Source organism: Diplotaxodon limnothrissa, linkage group LG8 (genome assembly GCF_057381915.1).
Source record: "Diplotaxodon limnothrissa isolate DT_005_m linkage group LG8, D_limnothrissa_male_GT1.1, whole genome shotgun sequence".
Taxonomy (NCBI): Eukaryota; Metazoa; Chordata; class Actinopteri; order Cichliformes; family Cichlidae; genus Diplotaxodon; species Diplotaxodon limnothrissa.
In genome coordinates, this window is record NC_140603.1 from 13,145,733 (window position 1) to 13,164,416 (window position 18,684).

The 18,684-nt window shown below is 43.8% G+C and overlaps 1 protein-coding gene across 2 annotated transcripts in view; it reads right to left on the minus strand.

Moving 5' to 3' along the window:
- Window positions 1-7,046: 7,046 nt before the first annotated feature.
- The window catches only part of raraa (retinoic acid receptor, alpha a), a 143,225-nt gene continuing 131,587 nt past the window's right edge, over window positions 7,047-18,684 (minus strand). For both annotated transcript variants that reach the window (XM_085361298.1, XM_085361297.1), the window contains 6 exons: window positions 13,326-13,467; window positions 8,458-8,618; window positions 8,149-8,325; window positions 7,832-8,036; window positions 7,478-7,636; window positions 7,047-7,313 (listed from right to left, as the gene is read on the minus strand). In XM_085361298.1, the coding sequence (XP_085217424.1) occupies window positions 7,117-7,313; window positions 7,478-7,636; window positions 7,832-8,036; window positions 8,149-8,325; window positions 8,458-8,618; window positions 13,326-13,467 (1,041 nt within the window). In that variant the 3' untranslated portion in view covers window positions 7,047-7,116. The remainder of the gene's footprint in view (window positions 7,314-7,477; window positions 7,637-7,831; window positions 8,037-8,148; window positions 8,326-8,457; window positions 8,619-13,325; window positions 13,468-18,684) is intronic.

Here is an 18,684-nt window from a genome sequence, read left to right on the forward strand (position 1 = left end):
CTAGTAGCGCAGAGTAAACTTCTCGAAGCAGCACTCTAAGCGCCCAAGTAGGCTATTTAAAGCTCAGCAGCATATTCAGTCCACTTTGATGCAAATAAATACAAAAATAAAAAGTTACTAGTACTTACCTTTTTCATTCACAGCAGCTCCACAATGGTGAGAAATACAGTCTACACAATACCATACCATACCACCTTTATTTATAAAGCACTTTAACATAAAACCAGAGTTCACAAAGTGCTGTACATGCTAATAGCATAAGTAAAGAAAATTAAAATGAGATAAGATAAAATAAATAACTAAAAAACTAAAATAAATTGAAACATGTTAAAACAAATTGAGTCAACCCCTCTAATCAATGCCAAAGTCTTCAGCGAATAAATATGTTTTAAGAAGACTTTTAAATTCAGAGAGAGAAGAGGCCTGCCTAACATGCAAGGGTAGATCATTCCACAACTTTGGAGCAACTACAGCAAAAGCACGATCACCTTTAAATTTATACTTGGTTTTCGGTACCTTAAGGAGCTGCTGATTGGCGGACCTAAGGGAACGGGCAGGTGTATATGGTTGTAGTAGCTCCGAGAGGTGGGGGGCAGGCCATTAAAAGATTTAAAAGCAAATAATAGAATTTTAAAAACAATCCTAAAATGTACAGGTAGCCAGTGGAGTGAAATTAAAATTGGGGTAATGTGCTCAAACTTTTTTGTTCCAGTTAAAAGACGTGCTGCAGCATTTTGCACAACCTGCAGGCGCCTAATGGACGCATCACTAACCCCAAAATAAAGTGCGTTACAATAATCCAGTCTAGAAGTAACAAAGGCATGGATTACTGTCTCAAAATGCTGTTTCGATAAGAAAGGCTTTATTTTGGCTAATTCCCTCAAATGAAAAAAGCTAGATCTTACAACAGCTCTGACCTGGCTTTCAAGTTTAAGATTTGCCTCTATTTTAACTCCCAGATTAGTGATGACTGGTTTAACATACTGTGCCAGTGAACCAAGATCTATAATAGTGGCCTCAGAAGCGCCACCAAAAACCATCACTTCTGTTTTCTGTTCATTAAAATGTAAAAAGTCCATCCAGGCCCTTATTTCATCAAGGCATCTGAGCAGCGGGTCTACTGAGAAGCCATTTATCTTTTTAAGTGGGAAATAAATCTGGGAGTCATCGGCGTAGCAGTGGAAAGAAATCCCATGTTTCCTGAAAATAGACCCAAGGGGTAGGAGATATAGAGAGAAAAGAAGCGGGCCTAAAACTGAACCTTGTGGGACCCCACATTGAAGAGAAGCAGCAGAGGATACAAACTCCCCGAGTTTCACAGAGAAAGTTCGCTCTGCCAAATAGGATCTGAGCCACTGCAGTGCGGTACTCCGCATACCCACCAACTGCTCTAAACGGGAAATTAAAATATTATGATCCACTGTATCAAAAGCAGCAGTTAAATCTAACAGCACGATAATAACACAGTCACCTGAGTCATTTGCCAAAAACACATCATTAAAAACTCTTAAAAGGGCAGATTCGGTACTATGTAAAGCTTTAAAACCAGATTGGAAAACTTCTAAAATACCGTGTTCTTCTAGGAAGGACATTAATTGCTTGTAAACTACCTTTTCAAGAATCTTTGAGATAAAAGGCAGTTTGGAAATAGGTCTGTAATTCGCAATAATATCAGGATCAAGAGCAGGTTTCTTGAGTAGAGGCTGAATCACTGCATGTTTGAGATTGACAGGTACAACACCAGAGGACAGACTACTATTTACAATGGATTGTACAGCTGATGCTATAGTGAGAAAAACCTCTTTGAAAAATCGAGGAGGGAGAGCATCATAAGGGGAACCTGAGGGCTTCATGTGAGCAACCAACTCCTGCAGGCAGAGCAAGGAAACTGGCTCGAACCTGTCAAAGACAGCAGAACTAGGGACAGGGGTAGAAGGGTCGAGAACAGACTGGGAAGTCTGCGCTTTGACAGATAGCACTTTATCAATAAAAAAGTGTAGGAAGTTTTCACAAATTTCCTGAGAAGACTCGACACCAGCAGTCTGTGGAGCATGAAGGACCATGTCAATAGTCTTAAATAAGACATGAGGCTTACGACAATTTGCCTGAATAATAGCAGCAAAATGTTTCCTCTTAGCATCTTTTACAGTTTTCTGGTAAGAATTCCAGTAATCTTGTAACATTTGGTATGACACCTGAAGTTGATCCTTCTTCCATTTACGTTCAGCTCTCCTACACTTTCTTCTGGCAGCCCGGGTGTCTTCATTCAGCCAGGGTTCAGGTTTGGCTTTTACTTGCCTAAGCTTAAAGGGGGCCACTGAATCTAAAGCAGTTTGGCAGACAGAGTAAAACCACGTACTCAGCTCTTCTGTATCATTGCATATGAAATCAGGAAGGCCGCCGTTCTGATTAAAAACAATAGAGAACTGTCCAGCAGAGGAAGGGTTAAAAATACGACAGCTCCTAGCAGCAACAGGAGGAAGATTAACTTTAGTACAAGGAAGGAAAACCTCAAACAGGACAGGCCTATGGTCTGACCATACAACATCACAAACCTCTAAGTTAGAGACAGGTAAATTGTGAGTTAAAACAAGATCCAACGTGTGCCCATATTTTTGTGTAGGCACAGACACAGGTTGCACAAGATCAAAAGAGTCAATAAGATTTAAAAAGTCCTTTGCCATTGGCTTGTCAGGGCAGCACACATGAATATTGAAGTCCCCAATAATAAGGACATGATCATATTTGGGCATAATTTCAGCCAACAGATCAGAAAAGTCATTTAAGGAAGTTCTTATTGTATTTTGGGGGTCTGTAAACCACAGCACAGAGCACTGTGTGAGAGCGACCTAGCTGAGGTTGATAATGGCAGTGGTTTACATTTATACTGCTTCTTAAAAACAACCGCTAGTCCTCCTCCTCTGCCTGATATTCGAGGAGAGTTTAAAAAGCAGCAGCCATCAGGTAAGAGATCTGTGAAAGCGCTGGACTCACCGGCCCTCAACCATGTCTCAGTTATACAGAGGAAATTCAGTCCTTGGGTCATAAATAAATCCCTTAAAATAAAAGTTTTATTACTCAGCGATCTAGTGTTCACCAATCCAAACCTGGTGGAGGTCAGCGTGTTCGTGGCTGACGGCGAGACCCGACGCAGCGGCCGCAAGTTCTGTAGGTTCACAATAGACATTTCTCACACATTTACTGGATAGCTTACTGGCTAACTTGGGATATTTATTGAAGAACATTTACTGTATTGTTTACAATGTTTTCTGTACTGGTATCTTTATCTTGACACTGGTTTCTTTTCCAGTTAGTATATTCTGATATGCTGCACGCATCTATTTTCCACTATCTGCATATAGATTCATCAGCCAGTTTTTTTGTTTGTTTTTAAGAATAGCTTGCTACTACTGCGTTCAACCCCTTTTCTTTCAAGGTGCTGGAAAAATTCCTCTGATATTTTCTGACCATACTAACATGACAGCATCACATAGTTGATGGCGATGTGTCGTTTGCACATCTATGATGACAATCTCTTGTTCTACCACCTGGTGACTGTGGAGACCATTTGAGTACAGTGAACTCATTCTGAAAAGCAGTTTCAGAAGATTTGTGATCTGTGACATGGTGCGTTATCCTGCTGGAAGCAGCCACTGGAGGGATAGATGTGGTCAGCAACAACACCCAGGTAGGTTGTGGCATTTAAACAATACTATTTCGGGATTAAAGGGGCCAAAAAAGAAAATATCCTCATACTATTACACCATTATCAACACCAGCCTGAAAAGATGGATCCATGCTTTCATGCTGTTTATGTTAAATGCTGAAGGAGACTCATCAGACCAGGAAATATTATTCCAATCTTTTTCCATTCAGTTTTGGTGAGCCCATGGAAAATTGTATTTTCAATTTCCTGTTCTTAGCTGATAGAACAAGGTGTGGTCTTCTGCTGTTCGAGCCCATTGGCTTCAGGATTTGCTATGCTGTGCTTTCAGAGATGCTCTTCTCCATACTTTGGTTATAACAAGTGTTTATTTGAGTTGCTGTTGGCTTCCTATCCTTTCAAAGCAGCTTTGCCATTCTCCTCTGTCATCAACATTGTCATATTTTCACAGAGAACTGCTGCTCACTGGATAGCTTCCTTTTTTTGATCATCCTCTGTAAACCCTAGAGATGGTTATGTGAGTAAATCCCAGCAGATCAGCAGTTGCTGAAATACTCAGACCAGCCCACCTGGCACCAATGACCAGGCCACATTAAAAGACACTTAAATCACTCTTCTCTGTGTTGACCTTATTAGGACATCTTGACTATATTTGCATACCTAAATGCACTGAGTTGCTTCGATTTGAAAAAGAAAAAATACCCAAACCATTTCAAGAGAAAGTATTTTTACAGCTTACAAATTTGCAGTGCTGGATAATGTTTTACTCTGACATTACTGTAATGGAGGTTTTCATTGTGGTCATAAAGCTTCTCTGTTATATATTCATGCAACACAGCTCCTGGCTGTTAATAGTGGCCCCAAACCTTCCAGAAAGCATAATTAAAGTCAGTGACTGCGTGTGGATGGTTCACCAGTGTAAATGAATGAAAAGCTAATGAGTGTGATGCTGTAAAGAAAAGAATTGAAAAGACCACCATATGAACAACACAAACGTTTAATTATTAAATGTTGGTTTTATTATTTTTTCTAAATCTTTTTTCTCGTTTTGTTTTTTTTTGTTTTTTTCCAAAGTCGCTTGATAATCTTGACAAAATTGCAACATATTCCATACTTTTCAAACTGACGGTGTGTCTGTTGCTATTCCAGATTCGCTGTGGAGGGAAAATTTGTGCACCGTTCTGGACAGGTTAAGTCCTAAAATGACGAAAGCAGCTTTGACCGTACAAGAAAAAAAAAAAAAAGAGAAAAAAAAAAAAAAAAAAAAAGAAAGAAAGAAAAGAGGACATGTGAACGACTCGGAGAGAGTCCACACTGGCATCCTACGGATGTTGGAAAAATGAGCGGTCAGGGGTCAGTGTCTCTCGGCACAAGTCCTGGTTTTGCCAGGCCAAACAAAAGTGAGTGAAGAAAAATCTGAAGGGCTCAGTAGCAGAGGTGTGTGTGTGCATCTGTTACCGGAGAGGGAGGGGGTTGCAGCACAGAACATATACAAATGACAGGCCAAGCACACAAAAATGATTCCTTCCTGAGACATTGGTGCGCGTACAGTAATGATGGTCTGGGTGACGTGTAGCAATGGTGAAGGCGTTTTTGGTGTCACAGGGCACGAGGTTGCTCTGGATTCAGTTAAGTCACATATTGTTTCTACCACAGGTTGCCAAGGTGGAGGTGAGGGGCGGGGAGTTAGCTGACAAACATCACATTTGGGACCTCGCCTTGCCTGATCGCTGACAGGGCAGAGGTAGAGGAGGGGGATCAACTAGAGTCTAGTCTTCTCCTATTGACTACAAATTGATGCACTGAGAGAGAGCACTGAGATTTACTTGTGTTTAATACAGAGTGTATGTACACCATTGTTCACATTTCAACTCTCTTTGAAGCAGAGCCGCCGCCGCTTGTTTGAGCCCGTCAGGCCACAGAAGGCGTCTAAACCATTTCCTCAAACGCCGCCTTCTCTTTCTGCTACATGGCCAAACACACAAAAAAAGCTATGCCCCGACAGGAGTGCTACTTTCTTACCTACTGTACATAAAAAAAAAAAAAGAAAAAAAAGAAAGAAAAGTGGGGTCGGGGGGGCAAAACTGTTCGTGAAGCCAAAACCTTTAGAGCCAGTGATTTGTGATGGGTCTGCCATGTTTTTGTTTTTTTAAAGTAGGACACGAAACATGAAAGAACTTCCTTCAGTAAAATGTGCTCAAAACGTCTTTTCTTGAATCACAAACCTAAAAACACATAAAACGGTATTCTTTAAAAAAAAAAAAAAAAAAAAAAAAAATAGATCAGGTGAACCCTAAAACTCTTCATAGTTTTAAAGAAATGAATACAGCTTATATACACAAACTCAAAAGGCTACTTAAAATACACCTTAATAATGAATCTTCATTAATTTGATTTCTTGAAAGGACCTGTGACCATATCATACAACTGAGTTCATACAATCATTTCCCCCCCAATCTCTTGGAAGAAAAAAAAAAAAAAAAGAAAAAAAAAAAAAGGAAAACAAATCCGACCTGGAATAGTAGGTGATAATCATTGCGACTTGTTTTCTGTGCACATTTGTGTGTGTTTGCTTGTGTAGACTGGAAAGGGAAAAAAATAATCTTATTTTTCTTCCCCCCGTCAATTAGAATATACAAATGTGAAACCAAAGCATTTTTCCTCAATACTCGATGGGTATGAAAAAGATTCAAACAGTGAAGGAGTACAACAATTTCTAATCTCAGCTCAGAAAACATGTCCTCATTTCAACCTGCCATCCTGTTCTGGACATGTCGATCGCAATAGGTCCTTAATTTTTCTCTATATATTTATATATCTTTTTTTTTGTACGAAATCTGTTATTTTTTCATGAAACTGGAAAAGAGGAAAAGACCCAGAGTCTTTGAGGAGTGGGTTCTTTTGACAAGTCCCAAAAGTTCAGTTGTAGTCTGCCTCAGAGCACAACAACAACAACAACGAAAAGAAAAGAAAACAAAAAAAAAAAAAAACAAAAGTGTCTGGTGTTTGTCAAGTCAGTCTGTGTTCATTGTTCTCGTCCTTATATTTGTTCCATTGTGCTCCAACCGCTCTCGGGTTCATCCACACCTCATCTCCGTTAGTCTTTTCAAAAAGAAAAAAGAAAAGAAAAAAAAAGGTGGAGAAGGGAGGGAGAAGGAGGAAGAGTCATCAGCAGTATTTACGGTGTGGTATGTTGGAGGCATCCGGTTACCCTGGCCTGTCCAGCCTCATCTCCCCTCATGTCTGGATAGAAATCCAGAGAGAGGGGAAAGCGGATCAGGAAATTGGGATTTTTGTTGTCGGAGAGGAGGTGGTTGGCTCTGCTGGTCTCCTGTGTTCAGCAGTTAGGGGTCAAGAAGACCCACCTCCTTCACCCCTCCTCTTCAGAACATTAATGGGAGGAGACAGAGCGCAACACAAAGAAAAAATGAAAATGAAAACGTGGGCCGTGACTACGGCGATTGTGTAGCTGGACTGCTTTGGGCAGAGCTGGGGGACAGGCTGGGGCTGCAGCTGCCTGCGGGGGCGCCGCTGGGTCGTCCGCCTGCGGCTCCGCTTTCCAGACCTTCTGAGTTCTCCAGCATCTCCTGGATGAGAGGTGGCATGGAGCCGGGGATCTCCATCTTCAGCGTGATGACACGCTCAGCTCCTGCAAGATGGAAAAATGTAAGCTATCAGTGTAAGTTCTGGTAAAACATACTCATTCATTCATTCAAAAATGGAATATACAAAAGAAAAAGTAGAAATGATCAATTGTACACCTGAGTAATCACTGTAGCACTATATATGTAGAAACACAAGGGAACTACAGACCTTTAGCACTGATGCTTCTAAGATCAGTGATCTTCATCAGCATCTTGGGGAACATGTGCGGTTTGTGTGGCCTCCTCTTCCTTACATAAATCTTCAGCGCCTCCAGAAGGGGTTCCTGCAGGATGTCCACCTTGTCTGCCTCTTCCAAGTCCTGTCGATCTGTAAACAAAACAAACAAACAAAAAAAAGAAAGCACAGAGAAAAGGGTCAGCCAATACTCTCCGACTGTTAGAACCACAGTGGCCACTAGATGGTGCTAAGGAAAAGAGTGCAGCATTGCTACCCCGCTGCTGTTTCTGACACAAACATGACCCAAGCAAGCTTTAAGGGCCTTTTTTTAAAGACCTGCCGTACCTCCACACAGCAAACAGATGGCACTAAGCAGCCCCGTCTCTGCATCATCCATCTCCAGAGGAAGGAGCTGGTTGGCGAAGGCAAAAACCAGATCAGTGAGGGGACCGAAGCCAGCGTTGTGCATCTGGTTTCGGTTTAGCGTAAGTCCATCTGAGAAAGTCATCGTGTCTTGCTCTGGTGTGTAGCGTGTGCAGATCCGCAGTATCTGTGGACAGCAGACAGACTCGGTTTGTGAAAAAAAAATTAAAACCGAACTTCCAGTTTTATTCATTGAAAACATCTAAGGTAGATGTTTTTTGTGTGTGCGTTATTCGTACCAGGATGTCCAGACAGGCAGCTTTGAGCAGAGTGATCTGGTCGGCGATGGTGAGCGTCGTGAAGCCGGGCAGCTGCTTGGCAAACTCCACTGTCTTGATGATGCACTTAGTGGACAGCTCACTGAACTTGTCCCACAGGTCTACGTCCAAGGACACACGTCGTTCTGAGCTGTTAGTCTGTACGAATAAAGGAAGAAAATATTTGCAGATCAATTTTATTTCAAAGGCAAAGAAAAAAACAAAACTCTCACACTTGAAAAAGGTGAATGAACATAAGGACACACAGACTGTCAGTCTCATGCCACTGACCGTAGTGTATTTGCCCAGCTGGCAGAGGGAGGGGAAAGTATCCTGGTGTGCCTTGCGAACCCTGTCGATCATCTGCTCCGTGTCAGGACTCAGCACGTAGCTCTCTGTGCACTCCTGCTTCTTCTCATCCTTTTTCTTCTTGTTCCGGTCGTTCCTCACCGCTAAAGGGACGGAAGGAACAGAGAGATTAGTATGCATCTCGAACCCTTTCGACAAAACTAAGTCTTGGCAAACTTTACATTTAATCTTGTATTCTTTTTCCTCTTTAAACACAGCGGTTCATGCAGCAGCATTTCAGAGCTATTTCAAGTGTAGCGTACAGTTCATGGAGCTAATTACAGTCTGCACGCATTCCTTTATCAGTAACCCCTGACTGCAGATCGAGGTAAAACTGAGGCGAGTTATAAGCAGGAACCGATCCTCAGTGTGCAGCAAACAGCGGCAGCAAACACATCTTTTCTTATCCGATACTGTAAGATAAATGTTGTGAGACAGCTCCATCCAGGATGGGCTATGGTGATGGAGAGGGAGAGAAGGGGAAAAAAAACAAAACAAAAAAAACCTTGAAATAATCCTCTGTCGTTTCCCTTCGGGCGCTCTGGCTGCGAGTGGTGTGCTCACCCCAAATGACAAAAAACACTAGGAGGGGTGTTTAGCATTGGAATCCCATTATGAGCTCGATCCATTTCTCCCATCTACGTTTGGATGCGGTTTTGCTTCGACTATGTTGTGTGTACGTGTGTGCGCTGAGGCTGGGGTGGGGGTGTGTTGGGTGTGATGGGGTGCTAGTTGATAAATAGTGGTGGGGGATGGAGCTATCCATAAGGCTGACAAATTGCCACAGCTTTCATTAGAGGTCCCAGCTAATCTAATAACATAATATGACAAATATCCTGCCTCTAATGGTTTTAAAAGGGCTCGGCTGCGGAGACCATACCGGGGAGAGAGAGAGAGAGAGGGAGAGAGAAAAACCTTCCAGCTTTTTCTCTCCCTCTCACATCTCTCTCCCTCTCCTGGTTATACAACACGTTCTCGCTTTCCTAGTCATCCTCTCAGTGCGTCTCATTCTCAGCCAATGCACGCCCTCTCTCATTTTCAAAATGCTTTAAATCATCCACCTTTCCAACTCTATCACTTCTCCAATCTCTACCTCCCCTCAAGGTACCTGCACCCCCCCTCCCCACCTCCCCCAGCCACTAACCTGAGATCAGATTTTCCTTGTCTTAATACCAACCTTGACCATTAAGGGCAAGAGCGCTCGGGCTGATGGGAGATCAGTGTCTTTTGACAGAGGGGGCCTGGACCAGGGCCAAGGAGAGGGGGGGGGGGAGCACTACTCTGTGCTGCTGCTCATTCATCAGCCCACAGACAGGCCTCCCTGCCTGGGAGAACAAGAAGGCGAGGAGGAGGGCGGGGGCTGGAAGTCTGATCTGGCATTATGTTATTGCTAAGCACCGCTCACCACAACAAGAAGTGAAGAAGACCCCGCTGCGATCGTGGTAATGCATTATTTTCCAGCATGCACTGGTACTTGCACAGAAAGCTCTGCAGCAAAGAAAGGCCGATGAAGAAGAGTATGCTGTGATGAGACCGCTTCATAAACTATGTGGGTATAAACACGGAAAACAAAATGTTTTTTTCATTCCCATTTACTTTAATGAGCTAATTATGACTTAGTTAGGGAAGGAACACCCTGTTTAACAAGCCCTCATCTTAGGTTGCATAACACTGTAGTAAGCTGCTGAAGATATTTGGGCCAGCCCTGTTTGTGGAGCTGATTGGGATTCTGTGTCCTGTGTGCAATGAGGGGAGGGGTGGAGGGCTGCAACGCACTCAATGTCCAATTAATTCACAAATAAAAGTGGGGCATCCCTAGTGCCCAGACATTACCCTCGCTGACAAATCGGCAGCACAATCATAAGCCGCACAACACAATTTAATGAAGTCATTAAAGAACTATTAGGCACGACTGGCGATCTGTCATGGCGAATTGCCACATGCAATAACTTGGGGGGAAGGAGGCCTCTGGCAGGGGAGTGCAAATGAAAGAAATACTGCCTTGCCTTGCTTTTCTTTTTTAAAAGTATTTATTATCATCATCATCATCCGCGTGTGGATGTGTGTAGATACAAATGTACATTTGATGTTTGTGTGTCAACTTGTGTGTCAACCAGCCATGAATCTAAAAAATGTATTATGAGAATATGAATGCTAATGGAGGGACTTGCATCATGGATTGTCCACAGTTGCGCGCTCGTTGCATAAAAAGGATTTACATGAGCCGGTGTGCAGCGTGCACAGAATACTGCGTCGGCGTGCACGCCCAGCCATCACTCAATCATTCCCTCTCGTAGTGGATTTCGGCTGCGCACGTGCAACTTAGACAATTTCGGTGCCACGGGTGTGTATGCGGGGGTTTTTTGTGCCCGCGTGTTTGTGTCTGTGTACAAGACAGAGGGAGGTGGGCAGACAGGGATAATTCGTGTGAGGAAAATTAAAGCTCTGGCAGCTCGTCCATCACACAGATTAAATTCAATGGAAAGATAAAAATGTCAATGTTACCCCTGCTCCTGCTGCTCGCAGCGCAGAGCCACCGTCGACAGTGATGAAACTTTCCCCCCTCTTTCTCTCTCTTTCTCTGTCCTCCAGCCTCACTCCTCCCTTCCTCCCCCGACTCCCCCCTCGGCTCTCTCAACTCTAGATTTTCATTCTTGCTCACACTGGGTTCAGTACACTTCTCTCCCTCTCTCTGCCTTCATCTTTCGTCGCTATCCTGCCTCTCTGGTTGATGTTATCCCCTCTTCGCACCATTCTCCATCATTCTGCGCTTCATCTTATTTTGCTTTTATTACTTTTTCTATCGCTGAATAACACCTTCCTCGAGGAAAGGGTGATTACTTTGGGAGAAAAAGGTGGGATACTGTTGAGAGGACTCCAACATGAACGCAACATGGTAGTGAACTGTGATTATATAACAACAGTTAAAAAGTGGAACTGATTTGCTATAAATACAGCCTTTTACTTGAAACTTCTGCTTCTTGTCCCTTCCCCCCCTTTCTTCTTGAGAATGTACATATTTCTCACAAAATTTAGAGAACAATGTTGCAGCTTTTGCAATCCCTTGGAACAGCTGTTGCTCGTAGCTGTCCGCTTCAACCACACACCGTCAGGTTGAAGCTGGCACTAGCCTTTACAGGCGTTTCCCTTGTAACCCTCCGCTTGCTGCCAACGCCCTCCCCGCTCCTCCCGGCTCTGTCTTGTGTGCCACTGCCACCTGGCAGCAGGCATGGCACTGTCATCTGGAGCTGTCTGCCAGCAGACACAAGGTCACCCAGACGTCCCCCGGCACTAGCGGGGGGTCCACCTTCTGCGTGTGTGTTTGACAGGGAAGTGTATGCCGTTCCAAGCGAAGCTGTCGGAGTGTATTTCTGTTACGGGCTTTTTATTCCTACCAGCTTGTGTTTGTCACCTTGTATGCGCATAATTTAGGCATACGTGCGCATGGAATTATGGTGAACAGTGCACTTTGATGAGCGTGCCCGTTCTCCTGTCTGTGTCAGAGGCGAAGAGAGAGTCCCTGCTGGCCCCAGATGGCCAGTCCCTCCCGCCTCGCCACACCAGACCAGTTCCACTGGCCAAAGTCAGCACTGTGTGATATGAAACCTGCAGAACATGAACACACTCCGGAAAAAAAGTATTCAAGTAAAAACCAAAAGCAGCTCAACAAAAGGAGCCTGGAAAACTATAAACTTATAACAATCATACATCCTTCCCTTGAGTCTACTTCAGAAAAGCCCTCCCCCGCCTGTTCTCTCTCTTATCCAGTACTATACAGTCACCACTAGATGGCTCTCCAACTCCAGTCTGTTGTGTGTTGGGTGCCTCGGTGCCTGTGTGTGTAAAAGAACTGGCTGCTGTGATCTTTCTAACCATGATTAATGGCCCCATTCAAAGGTAAGGAGCTCAGAGGATAACTTCTTTTACTGTAAGCCACAGCGCTGTGGCGTGGGGAGCGCTCCCTGCACTTTCTGCAGCAGAGAGACGAGGTAAATAGCTCCGGGAAGACAGGAGGCGCAGAGAGACTGAGCAAGGAAAGCTGTACGCAAGAGTGTTTAAACAGGAAGGAGGCATGCTGCACTTTCTGATCACGTGATTTTTATTATGATTTTCAAATCGACACATGCCCAGTTTCAGACCATTAAAAAGTGTTTATCAGAATATAAAAGCATCCCCCGCCTACACACAAGCACTCTCCCTCTCTTTTCTGCTGGGAAGTAAGTATGTGTGTGTGTGTGTCATGTGATCTGGTTGAGGTAAAAACCCTGCTGGCCTCTGTGGTCACACCTCTCCCAATTACTTTATCAAGTCTGACTGCATGCGTGTATGTGTGTGTTCACACAGCCCCCGGGGGTGCAATGATTGGAGCAGACGCCTGCTCTTTCACTCTCGGCAGGTGAGAACATATTCATCACAGAGGCCTGCCAAGCCTGGAGACACCCTGACTGCTAATGCCAGTCTGCATCACGACTGCATCTCTGCCGCTCACACATACGGTGGATACTCTTTTCAAATGGAAAAATCGGAAAAGCTTTGTGCTTTAATTTCTTTTGATAATCTTGATAAGACTCCACCTATCGAGTAGATTATGACATGTGTTGTCAGATTGTGCTGGAGGATGGGGATGAATTCTTACGCAATGTTAGCAAAAGAGCAAATGTCAACAAACGCTGCGACTTAAGACTTCCTGCGGTGGCCACAATCATGTCAAAAACCCTGGGATTAAAGAGCGGTGATGAGATCTGTGCTTGTCCCTAAATGCCCTGTGAGGGCAGGGCACTCTGGGTAAAAATGATCACGTTTTTACTCACACTCCTTCGACATCCCAACTTCCAGGCACTTCTGCAACCGACAGTACTGGCAGCGGTTGCGGGTGACTTTGTTGATGATGCAGTTCTTCTCCCGGTGACAAGTGTACACCATGTTTTTCTGAATGCTTCGCCGAAAGAAGCCCTGCGTGACAGAGAGACAGACGTGTAAGGTATTGAAGAGACAATGGGAGGGTTGTGTCGGTGGAATCATTGGTAGAAATATGACTGCCATAGGAAATGGAGCAGTTAGTAGTAAAATAAGCAATTTTGCATACTACATGTGTTTAGGCTTCCTCGTCCAAATTGCGCGTTTGTTATGGCATTCGCCTTTTGTCCAGTTCACATTAAGCAAACAATTTAGAAATAAGAAGCAAAAAGAGGCCATGCTGAATACTTAGAAACATCTGCAAATAAAAGGCAAACAACAGCCAAGTCCAGCAGTGGCGTAATCTGTGTGTAATCACTACAGAGATAATGGTCAGTGAACTGTCACCAACTTATGAGGCTGCCCACCTGCTCGGAGAAAGCTCAAATGAGAAACCTAAACAATAAACGATTCGGGAGGTTTTTCCAAGTCCAAAGGCTTTTGGGGTAAAAGGCACAGGGTTATTGGGTGTCACATAACCATGGCCTAGTTTAGAGAGCCAGAAATAAGCAATTCTAGATCCAGGCCAAGTGCATATAATTAGAGAGAGAGAGAGAGCGAGAGCGAGAGGGAGAGAGTGAAAGAGAGAGACTGACTATAGGCTAAAAGTGTTGTGTAAGAAATAAAATGTAATCCAGCCCCATGGGAGATGAGGGGAAAAAAGGATAATGAACTCATTTTTGGTCAGTAGGCTGAAATGGGAGATTTCTGTGGACCACAAACTAGTTTTTGATTGCACAAGCACGAGCAAAAAAATATCCGATTTATACGACATGCACACCAAGAATGTGGTAAGATCATTTTTAACTCCCTAAAAATTTAAATACAAAAAAAAAAGAAAAGGTAAAAAGCAGTGCAAAGTTCAACCTGAGAGAACCCAGACCATCTCACATGCATTGAAAAGTAGTGCATCCCAACCTATATATTCCTTAATATGCCTATGCAATAAAAATCAATGTTCACCCGTGCAGCCTCACTGCTTAAACATCCCTATCATGTCAGAAAGATAAAGAGAGGTTAATGCAAATTAAGCCCAATTGAGTGAGTACTCAGCAAGCAGGTCTCTGGACAAATGTAATACAGGTCAGTGTCAGTATTGATGCGACGAGGTGGGTCATGTTTTGTGGGTGGGACCAGCTGGGGCGGGCGAGAGGGAGCTGGGGTGGAGTGGGGTAGAGGAGCTGCCAGGGAGCCCCATCCCACGCAGAGGGATTAGCTTTGCTAGCTGACAGATGGCTGATGGATCTAAGCCCGCAATTTGTCCTTCCCGGATCACCGGCCTCTTTCTACATCTCCTGTCCTCCCGCCACAGAGTCATTCAGGCTCCTGATAGGGGAACTGTGCGCAGTTTGTCACGTTTGTCATCTGTTTCAACAAGGCACTTTACAGGTGTGGGCGATACTTGTGATTACGTATGATGGCCTCCATCTCTGGCTAGAAAAGAAAGCCATTTGGTGCTCAGGTCACCTCGTCAAACCCTTTTTTCCCCTGACTTTGTAAGCGCCTCACATCTGTGCTGCAACATGTCAGGGTTTTTTTTTTTAATTTGAGAAAAAAAAAAAAAAAAGAAAAAAAAAAGGGGGGGTGAAAAACACAATTTCCAATAAAATGTGCATTTTATTGCAATGCTTCCAGCAAATAAACAATTCATTTTCTGCTGCTTTCAGATATTTCCAACCCCCTCTCACCCCCAGCCGCCACCCTGGAAAAGAGCTGTTATCTCACAGTGCAACCTGAGCAAACAATCAAGTGAAAAAGAACAAGGATTGTAGCTTATTTATAGCTGCTGAAGCTGAGGGATAATTCTCCAGTCTTTGTTTGGGCGAGTATCATCTCCTCTTTGATCCAATAGTGCCCCGACCCTGACCCCAGGGTCATCAGAGGATTGACCACTGCCTGCAGATAATGCAGAGGCTCAGGTGCCCGCTTGCAGCACCTCCTGATTGGCTGTTGCTGCTGGCTCGTGGGGCAGTCGATTGTTCCTGCCACCACCACCACCACCCCCTCCAACTCCTCCTTTTAGGAGTCATTGCTTCCTGTGGCTCTTAAGCCTCTTTTTGTATCACCGCTTAATCCGCCCGGCGACAAGAGCCCTCAGCAGGCCTGTCAGCCACCCTGCAGAGTTCAGTGGAGATGAGGGCGGCAAGAGGAGGGAGAAGGGAGGGAGGCACGAAAAGGACGAGTGAATGGTTCCTAGTGCATTTGTGATTGCGAGTGTCATGTGCTCCTAAATTCCCTGCTGTCTACCTGGTTAAGAGCTTCGTGTGCTTGCGATCACGTTCCGCTCTGTGCACGTGTGTGAGGAAATGCTTTACTAAGTGGGATGTAAGGAGTGCCTAGAGTTGGTGAGTTCACAGGGAAGCACAGGAATCTTCTCTGACACGAATATCACACTGCGCCTGGATTAGGAACGCGTTCCCAACCTCCTACTGCGGTCATGGACGTGTGTATATGCAGGCCTGTGCTCTTGCTCCTATTACGAAACAACTATTGCAACAGCTCGCACACTAATAAAGGCTTTGTTTAACAAAAAGAAAAACACCAAATAGGGGACATTCATCACGGGGAGGTTGGGGTTTTTTTTGTTGTTGTTTTTTTGGGGGAAATAGCCACTTCCCTTGCACTGCAGTGCATACCAGGAAGAAAGAATGCCTGCTTTGCACTGGCATGCCTCAAAGACAAAAACATAAACATGAGGGGGTGGGCATGCATATTTAATGTTTAAGTGTTAATATCTGCAGGGGGGGAAAAAAAAAAGAGAAGTGCAATTCTAGTAAGTGTTTGCGAGCGGTAGAACTTAAACAAGAGAATGAGCTGTCTCCAAGCAGCAGAGCTCGATACCCCCCCCGCTCCTGCTTCCTCCGTTCACTGCAGCCCCCAGGAAACGCCTTTGTAGTTTGGCATGCTGCAGTAAAGCAGACGCTGCTAACCGTCAACTTACCCCAGTCTCAGATGAGACACCGTATATATTCTCACGCCTGTAGTGTTGAATTATTGAGTATGCTATGCCAAGTCATCTCCTCTGAAGTGAGAGATGCGGTGAAGGCATGGTGAACTTTTCAAATTATTACTGCAGCTACTGAGTGAGGAAGGCAGCGGTTTGTGAAGAGGGATGGGACCAGCAGGTGACAGCGGCTGTCGAACTAATGAGGTTTTAGGAGTTTTAGTGCGATTATGACAACATGTTACTAACCTGATGAATTGTTGTGCTGTTAGGGCAATGACATTATTTGAATGGAGCACAGAGGTTTATGTTTTTATTGCCTGCCTGTTTGGTAATGCAAAGAAGCGCCCAATTAACTGCTCCCTCCCCCACCTCTGCCTCAGTCTAACAGTGGCTCCCTCCCTGTATCTACTCAATATATCTGATTGACTGAGTAGAGCCGCTCATTATTCATGCATTCTCTATCTGGTTAATAATCTACCATTCACAGTAACACACCTATTCAGCTGAGAAGGCATGCATGCCAAATTTGCTCGTGGTTTTCTAGATAAAAATTTTATGACCTGAATGCGAAGAGATGAAAGAGCAGAATTTGTATATAGCGGAGGTGTTGCAGGGGGAGAGAGGCCGTCGAAAACTGACAGTGAAACCTATCTAGTACGTTACTGCTTTTCATCTGAAACAACTTATTTTGTGCAGAATATCTCATGACTGACTAAAATATCAGTTATATCTCCAGTGCATGAAAGCCTTCAAAGGCTGATTGCAATATTGGTTCTGACACAACTGCTCTACAGTCAGAAAGAGCAACACTCCAACCACTAAAGATGTCTTCATCATGTGCTTAATACACCGTTTAGAGTTTTTAACCAACCAAAGGAAGTGTATAATAACCGATTCAGTTCGTTAAGGAATAATAATATTATTAAAAAAAAGACTATCCACACTTCAGAATGTTGTAGTGTGAATTTTACAGTTGTTTTTTAACACTGCCATCTGAATATGTGAAAGAAACTGCTTTATATTTTCCATTTTTATATCAAAAACCTCTCAGATTAATGCAGATAAAACTGCCTGAGGTGACACAAGGTGTGTTCAAAATCAGTAGACACACACACACACACACACACACACACACACACTAGAATGAGGTGTGATTTAGCCTCATTATGTATCTTATAACCCTGCTTAATTATTGCCTGTGAGACAATGGGGATACAATGTTAAGTGAAAACATTAAAAGCAGATTAAGACTTGGAATAGCCGCATTGTTGCAGTGCATCTTTTGAGATCAAAGTCAGAGCTCATTACATGCCAACAATCAGAGGGGGGAAAATGGATACGCCCACTCAGCTTTGAACCAAACCTGATATCCACTCTCTGTGCCACAGACAACTAAAATGCATTAAATGTCTAGAAATCCCAACTTGCTAATTTAAAAATAAAAACCAAATTGTATATTCCTGAATTGGTCATTCCTTCTTAATGATAGTTTCACAGGATAACCCTTAGCCACTGAGGTCGTTAGCATCATCAAATCCCAGCATGATGGTTCTGGGAAGAAAAAAAACAACACCCATCAACTGTGTTTTTTGGTTTTGGTTTGGAGCTTGCATGCTCTCGACATGCCCGGGTTTTCCCTGTACTCGTCCAAGGTGTACCCCTGCCACCTGTCTTATGACAGCTGGGATAGCTTCCAGCCCCTGTGGCCCTTAACTGAAGATGATGAATGTATAACTAACAATGTATAAATAACAATGTAGCTTGCCATCACCAGTGTGTGAATGTGTGTGTGAATGGGTGGATGACTGGATATGTAAAGCGCTTTGGGGTCCTTAGGGACTAGTAAAGCGCTATATAAATACAGGCCATTTACCATAACTAACTGTAGCATGTAACAAGCTTACTAAATACAGCATACTTAAGTAGCTGTGCATCACCATTATCTGCACATCTGTGGGGGTGAAAACTAGGCATGCACCAAATATGAAATCCAGCAGTTCCTGACGTTTAATATAAAAATTAGACTGATCGCACATGCTTTCCTTCGTACCAAGAAAACAAAGAAATCTTTGCAATAAATGATGTTTTCAAAGCCTCTTTCAGCTCCTTGAAAATAAACTGGCACCTGACACTGGTAAAGGTGCAAAACTGACAGATGAAGGGAAACCTGACAACAACATGTGTGCAGTTCACTGCTGGTGTAATGCTAAGCATCATCCTGTTGTTCAAACTGTTTGCTATTATAATCTGACACCACTCACAAAATG